Raw genomic sequence first — 8,140 nt, 5'->3', positions numbered from 1 at the left:
GCCATGCTGTATTCATCCATTTTTATTACCAACTGTACAGACTTCAGTATACTTTTTAGTAACCCACAACTTAACTTAAGTATATAAAAAAACATGAAATAAGTGTATTTAGTAAGTATTTATGTACAAACTACAAAAAAAAGCCTTGCAAAAATATAAATAAATATATGTTTATTACAAATAAATTAAAAGATGCTCTTATATCTTTTTTTAACCCTCCTGAGAGACTTGAACTTTTAAGACGCCACACGGCGTCATTCCTTGATAAAGATGAACCCGGCCTAAAGGAGTGAACAGGTCAGGCCAGTGAAGCGTAGATCACAGAGTCATCATCATCATCACCAGCTCTGGACCTGAGGAGGATATTATGGGATGGTTAAATAATGGTGTTAGTGGATTTTAACCAAACTGCAGCATCTGGAGGTGATGCGGGGACAGCAGCCTTATAACAGCAGCACTGATGCCTTATGCCAGAACCATTCTTTTGAATCATATATGAAACAAATAAGAACAGTATAGTCATTTTACTTGAAATTCAATTGTGTTGTCATTAAGGCTGTAGTAGAGTATAGACATATTATATGTTGGGTTATAAGCTGGATAGTTATATTTTAAGCAAGAAAATATATTTGGACTGAGTATTTAAAATGTTGGGAAATACTGAAAACATGAATAAATACACACTATATATATTTAATTTATAGTATAATTATTTGCAAAATAACTGGGACTTTAACTTAGGGTTTTAAGATTTCTTCCAGGCTGATGGGCAAGCAATATTAATCAGATTTAGAGGTTGTGTGATTGCTTGTAAAGCCAATGCAAATATAAAAATGATGTGTGCCTAACGGTGCAAATTGGCTAAATGTATACGTTTTAAATTAGAGGGACAAGAATCCTGAATATTTTCACTTAGAAAAGTAAAATATCAAAGTCTTCTTTAAATGTTATATAAGTGGGGCGAGAGGAGGGGGCTCGAGCTCACATGACGTCAGTTACTGTAAAGGCCTACAATTGTCAACAGCTAAATAAAACGATAAACATCATTTGACTGTCCTATTTCGTTTTTTAAATGTGTTATTTTATACAGTAAGGTGACTAAAGACTTCACACGAACTTGACGTGCTACATTGAGCATTGAGGAGCTGTGATCAGGTGGTTATTCGGACGGTTACCTGCTGTTCATGTGATGAGTGGATTTTATGGGTTTAATGGTCACTGTGGCGTAGGTTATGTCATCTTCATAAGACATGGGTGCCTGATGGAAGAGAAGAGTCACTTCATTCAAAATCTGATCAATGTGAGCAGAGATGATATATTAAAAATGCCCCATATTTACCTCTTGCTCATGGTGTGACCTCTGAGAAAGAGGAGTGATCTCCTGAGCAGCAGGCGGAGGAGATGGCAGCACCTGCTGGATGTTGGCGTAAACACTGTCAGATGGATCTGAGGAGCTCGAGCCTCTCCCACTGAGCCTAAAGTCGAACACAGTCGGCTGAGAGGAGCACATTGAAAATCTGATTAGGTTTTTTGCTGAGTCATCCTTTTACTTCCCTTTATTTCTCCACTGCAGCTGCCCATTGGGAAACTACCATCATGTGCCTTGGCTCTATAAACTTTCTACTATTGCAAGTAGGAGGAGTTCAGGTTAGGACATTTCATAATAGGGAAAACCACAGGAAACTAAGCAATCTTCCTTAGCAAGCAGACTGAGAGCCTTTACTTTCTGTAGTTCCCCTTTCAAAAGTATTTGTATATGAATTTCAGTTTGAGAGGGAACTGAAATCTGACATTTCAACATCATTTTTAATTAAATGACCTGTAATACTCACTTTTTTCTCTGCACGGGTCCTCTGTTTCAGCCTACCAAGACAACAAAATAAATTAATGTGGAGAAAAAAACATTGTATGTTTTTTTATTTACTCGTTGATGTCATATTTTAGAGAGGTTATTCTGTAAGAAAAGGAAAACAGCAGCAAGTTGTTATTTCTAAAAACTACAAGCTCAGTAGACAAAATGTTTTGATAATATACTGTATATCTTTTCTAATTGTCAGTTCATAATATGTGGCGTACATCTGAAATAAAGGTATTTAAAAAAGATATGAATGAGACTGGTAATAACATTTCGCCTGCACTATGGAGTAGATCATCATTTAATAATATGTTGAAGCTCCTACTTAAAACATTTTGCCAACGACAGACAAAATGAGTAAATGGTTAAAAGTGTCAGCATGTGGAAATTAGGATGACACACACAGCCCTTACACTCTGTCGTATATGCAGCTATTACAACATTGGGTGAAAGACATTGAAAAAAGTTACAAGAAATGTAGAAAAACAGAATGTGAACAGCGATTATGACATGAGTAAGTCACACTCCCTCCCCCCATCCTCCCGTTACTCACCAGAACAGAAGCAGACCTAACAGCAGCGCCACAAATACACACACTCCAATTCCAGCTAAGACAGGGACGGTCTGTTCGCCTGTGGAGAAACACAAAGATCTGTTACACTACTGCACCTCTGACTGACGACACTTCACACCCTTGAGCCTCACTAGGGACATGTTTTGAATTTTTTGGTGATCATTTTGGACGTTATTGTGTATGGCATCTATCTTTGCAAGATTTGTATTTACTTCACATTATACAACCTCAGCACCTTAGAAATTTCCACATTAAAACGTATTTAATCCACAAGGTTTGACACCACAGCCATTAAAGCATCTGTATCTGGAGCCCTGTATTTCATTTACCTTTACAAATTGCTACCAAATTGAGCCATTTTCTTGGCCTATGTGGCAAATACAGAATATATCTTTCTGGTTTCCTGCACAAGAAAATAAAAGGCACTAAAATACACTGTCTATTTATGCTCACCCAGACTATAAGTACAATAATTTCCCCTAATGGTGGTTAATACAGAAAGTAATTAAAATATTTTCCCTCATAAAAAAACTACAGTGACATTATTATATTGATATAAACATTTCTTTATTGCAGGTTTTTGATACAGTCATTTTTGTCATTTAAGGACATAATAGCAACTTTGTATTAAATATACACTTTAGATGCTATTTCTGGAAGAACCCAGCAGCAGTAATATATGAAGATGACACAGACCTTGATATTCTTTCCTCATGGTCAGCATCACCTCAGTTGAGTTGTTTTCCCCCAGCTGGTTCCTGGCCGTGCAGAGGTAGAGTCCGGTGTGGGACGCGTCCAAAGAGGGGAGGGTCAGCAGCGGTCCTGAGCCCACCCGCAGCATGGAGCTGAGGCTGGGGGCACTCTGCCTGAACCAGGTGTAGCTGTGAGCTGCGGGGTTAGCGGCACTGCTGCAGCTCAGATTCATACTGCCGCCCTCTGCAACATCCAGAGGGTCCATCGAAATGGAAATGTTCTCTGGACGGTCTGAAGAAAGTAAAAAAAACATGTTGACAGTTTTATCCACCTTGGAGATGATTTTTAAGGCTCACTCAGCGATTTAGGGATTAGAATGATAACTCGAAGGCATAAAGAGAAACTTTGACTTGATTATTTTTCAGACTTTCCTCTTAATTTGGCTTTTTGCTGTGGAAATACTGGATGTGTTAACCTAGTCAGGTCTCAAAACATACCTGAAATTGTATAATCTAAGATAGGAAACTGGTTAAAGTGTTCACTCGAGACCATATCGAGTGCTGAGGGTCAACCAGGCTTTATTCACAAGCCTAAAAGGCCAGGAACCAATATAGCATGGTGCAGTCATTAGATTGCAATGAATTTAATCATGCATTGTCATTAGTGAACGTCATGCTTGAATCCACTATGACACCGTTTTTAGTAACACACTGACACACAGACATCTGACCCCAGCCTCCACACACTCACACAGGACGTCAAGGTGCAGATGGGTGGAGTTGATGCGACTGATGCCGCTCCGGCTGATGTTGTTCCAGGCCTGGCAGGAGTACAGGCCGCTGTGGGGGGGCTGGATGTTGGACACGGTGTGATTCTGTCCTGAACTGATGAGGTGTCTGTCTTTGTGCAGGCTGTATCCGCTCTGGGGCACGGGGGGGTTAGCGTCACTGCTGCAGCTGAAGGTCACCGCACCTCCTTTGATGACTGAAGGAGTCATTGACAGCGTGACTTTCCTGGGAGCATCTGAGAGAGGATGAGGAGGGTCAGGCTTTTAGTGATCAGTGAATCACAAATTTCATGGGAAAAAAGTCTCAGTCAGTAGCCTATGAAGTAAAATTATTTAAAATATGTTAATAGTAATTTTGTCCACTTTCATTGGTAGTTCAAACAGAGGACAAATTAGACTGACAAGAGGCCTGTACTACGAATCCAGTTCAGCATACCCTGGATTTTTGAGTTACCCAGTTTACCTAATCCAGTGTTTCTCAACACCCCTGGGGGGCGCAGAGGCATGACAGGGGGGGCGCGAGAGACCAGGAGGAAAAAAAAAAAGAATCATAATTTGAAAAATGATTGACTCGAAAATAATATGCTACAGTACAAGTACGTCTGGGTCTCTGTGTTTCATTCAAGCTCGGTTCTGTGTGTGTGTGGAACGAGCCATTTTGTGTGCGTGTGCGAGTGAGAGAGAGAGAGCACATTGGTACCGGAGATCGTTGTTGTTAGCTTCTGGTGCTAGCGAGCTACGCTAACGGATATAAGGAGCTTTTTGAACAACAAGGTGGAGGAGGTCCTCTCCTGTCAGACTGAGAGGCTCAGTAAACTAAAGGACTCTCTGAGTGTTTAGATAACTTTAGTATAAGTTATCTCAGTGGGTCTCAAATGTTTTGGTCACGATTAATGTAAATAATTTCCGAGGCACACGTTTATATGATCATTATAGTTAAAAAAATGACATATATGATACATTATTATGTGATATGATGTGATATGAATGATAATGGGACAAATCGACGTCTGCACTCACAGTGCCGCGGACTGTACGTAATGTTACTTTGATCTAGTTACTTATGTTGTGGCAGATATTTAAGTAAGCTTTCTTAACGCTAATGTTATATTAGTCAGATTGCTCTGAAGATGGGAGGTGATATTCTATTAATGTTCACATTCACACACTCTTTTGCCGGCCGTCTTTCCTGCAACGGCAGTTCTATTTCGCCCCTACTGAGCTCCATCGCACGCACGCGCAGTTCGAGTACCTACAGTAATAACAACAAAGTCACCTGTGACCCACGTGACTACGGCTACATAGGCCGGCGTCATTAGTGGATCGGTTCCTTTTCATCTTCTCGCTTCGCGAGAGTACCGCGGCTACATTCTTGTAGCCTACAGCGTTCAGGTTTGAACTTTTGATCTGAGGGATTTCTCTGCAAGCAGCTGGCCGCGTGCAGCTTCGCGACCGACAGTCGGAGTTACGGGTCGCGCGTCCTCCAGGAGCTGTGGCCGGCTGTGCGCTGTGCAGAGCCTCGACAGACAGGTTTGTGTCAGCTTGTTGCTGGTGATGGCTGTGTCCCCGCACCCTCTCCCAGCTAAGTTGTCCTGATTGCTGTCTTATTTATTGTTTGGCTTAGACCAGGTGTCTGGCCCTTTTGTTGATATCATGTAATAGAGTTAATCTGGCCCGCGCGTTAACGTTTGCGCTTTATATTTCAATTTTATTTTTCCCGCTGCTGCTGCTGCAGCTGGCAGGGAACTGCTGCGCGGAGTTCCCTCGCCCCTCCCCCCTCCGAGGGAACTCCGCCACACGTCAATCAAATGCGCGCGGCGGAATCAATCCAGAGTGATCCAAAAGTGGCACAGAGTGGAAGCAAAATATATCGCCATACTTTCAGGGAAAAGAAAAACCGATGATGACCACAGAACATTTCAGGAGAAGTGGGAGACTGAATATTTTTTTGTCGAGTACAGGGGAAACGCAACGTGCCTTATATGCACAGAGAAAATCGCTGTATACAAGGAGTATAACGTCAAACGTCACTACTCAGCTAAACATGCAGAGTATGCAAAATACCTGGGAGATGAGAGAGAGAAAAAAGTCACAGAGCTAAAAAAGATTCTATGGAAGCAACAAAATCTCTTCAAGAAAGGAAGCAATGAGGCTGATTTAGCAGTCGAAGCTAGCTATGTGGTGAGTTTGATGATTGCTAGGGCGGGAAAGCCGTTTACGGAAGGCGAGTTTGTAAAAAATTCATGTTGCAGGCTGCAAGTATAGTCTGTCCGGAAAAGAAGGGTCAGTTCAACAACATCAGCCTGTCAGCTAACACAGTGGCAGAGCGCATTTCTGACTTATCAAGTGACATATATGATCAGCTGTGCGACAAAGCCAAACTTTTCCGTGCATACTCTGTGGCTCTTGATGAGAGCACAGACATCACTGACACCGCTCAGCTCGCAATGTACGTCCGTGGTGTTGATGACAATTTTGAAGTGACAGAGGAGTTGCTTACAGTGAAACCAATGCAGGGCCAGACCACCGCTCAGGAGATATTTCAGCAACTGTGTGATGCCATTGCGGATATCGGTCTGCCATGGAAGAGGTTTGTTGGAATTACGACGGACGGAGCGCCATCAATGACAGGGAGAAAAAACGGGCTGGTGGCACTTGTTCAAAGAAAACTGGAGGAGGAGGGTGTGGACGAGGCTATTGCTCTGCACTGCATTATCCATCAGCAGGCCCTTTGCAGCAAATGCTTGAAGTTTGACAATGTGATGTCTGTCGTTGTGAAATGCATCAACCATATCCAGGGGCTTAAAGCACTTTTTTGGAGGAAATTGAGTCAGAATATGAGGATGTGCTCTACTTCACAGAGGTACGTTGGCTCAGCAGGGGAAACGTCCTGAAGAGGTTTTTTGAGTTGAAAACAGAACTGAAAGTATTCATGCTGTAGAAGGGTGGGATGGCTGTTCCCGAGCTGAGTGATCCCAAATGGCTCATGGACTTAGCTTTTCTTGTTGACATCACGCAGGAGCTGAATGCTCTGAATAAGAAGTTGCAGGGCCAGGGCCAGCTTGTTAGTGCAGCATATGACAATGTCAGAGCATTCTCTACAAAACTGATGTTATGGAAAGCCCAGCTCCCTCAGAAAAACCTCTGCCATTTCCCAGCATGCAAGGCTCTCATGGACAGGGGCACAGCATTCAGTGGTGAGAAGTATATTGATGCCATTGTGAAGCTACAGGAGGAATTCGATCAGCGGTTTGCAGACTTCAAGACACACAGAGCCACTTTCCAAATGTTTGCAGACCCCTTCTCCTTTGATGTGGAAAATGCCCCTGGTGTGCTTCAAATGGAGCTCATTGACCTGCAGTGCAATTCTGAGCTCAAAGCCAAGTTCAGGGAAGTGAATGGGAAAGCAGACAAGCTTGGACAGTTCATGAGAGAATTGCCCCCCTCCTTCCCTGAGATTTCCAGGATGTTCAAGCGGACCATGTGCCTTTTTGGGAGCACATATATGTGTGAACAGCTCTTCTCCACCATGAACTTCAATAAGTCAAAGTACAGGTCCAGACTTACTGATGCACATCTTCAAGCCATACTGAGGGTTTCAACTGCTTCCTCCCTCAAACCAAATGTGGCTCAGCTGTGTGAGAGGAAGCGCTGCCAGGTCTCTACCAGCAAGGAGTAGGCAAGAAAGAGCAACTGTACATAGTTATGTTGTGAAGAACAGTTCATGTTAAGAAGATGTTGAAGAACTGTTAATGTTGTATTTTTTAATAAATGTTTTGCGGAATACTTGAAGCGGCCCAGACTTGCCCAGACTCTACGTCCAGCGGGCCCCAGGTAAATTGAGTCTGAGACCCCTGGCTTAGACTTTCTGGGGACGACAGTGTTCCTGCTTCCTCTCCCATAAAGTTGCCCTTATTATGCTCTTTTGAAAGTTTTGCTTGTGGCGTTGTGCCCGAGCTATCATTAGCATTTGAGTCCCAGCTTTAGCTGCGTCTCTCATTCAATTTAGTATGGAAAGCCCAGCAGTGTGCCATATTTTTGCCCGTTTTTTGTTTAGATGCAGAGAGTAAGGTAAGTACTGGCCATAGTTACTACTGTAACTACGGTCCTAGGCCATGTAAGCACTGGCCATGGTTACTACTGTGACCATGGCCTACGGTTCTATGCGGGCTGTTCTATTCCATAGAAGCTAATTATCTGGTCTTAACATTTGTGTTTTGACTTGGTTGCT

The 8,140-nt window shown here is 42.7% G+C and overlaps 1 protein-coding gene across 1 annotated transcript in view; it reads right to left on the bottom strand.

The window, feature by feature from the left end:
• Positions 1-2: 2 nt before the first annotated feature.
• LOC307047005 (B-cell receptor CD22-like) overlaps positions 3-8,140 on the bottom strand; it is a 31,526-nt gene continuing 23,388 nt past the window's right edge. Inside the window, exons 5-11 of the mRNA XM_079693705.1 lie at positions 3,873-4,145; positions 3,126-3,413; positions 2,409-2,487; positions 1,833-1,863; positions 1,340-1,495; positions 1,176-1,258; positions 3-353 (exon numbers count right to left, since the gene is read on the bottom strand). Of these exons, the coding sequence (XP_079549831.1) occupies positions 299-353; positions 1,176-1,258; positions 1,340-1,495; positions 1,833-1,863; positions 2,409-2,487; positions 3,126-3,413; positions 3,873-4,145 (965 nt within the window). The 3' untranslated portion in view covers positions 3-298. The remainder of the gene's footprint in view (positions 354-1,175; positions 1,259-1,339; positions 1,496-1,832; positions 1,864-2,408; positions 2,488-3,125; positions 3,414-3,872; positions 4,146-8,140) is intronic.

The sequence above is a fragment of the Notothenia rossii genome (assembly GCF_949606895.1).
Source record: "Notothenia rossii genome assembly, chromosome: 7".
Lineage (NCBI taxonomy): Eukaryota > Metazoa > Chordata > Actinopteri > Perciformes > Nototheniidae > Notothenia > Notothenia rossii.
Note: the sequence above shows the minus strand (reverse complement) of the source record. Positions and strands in the feature narration are given on the sequence as shown.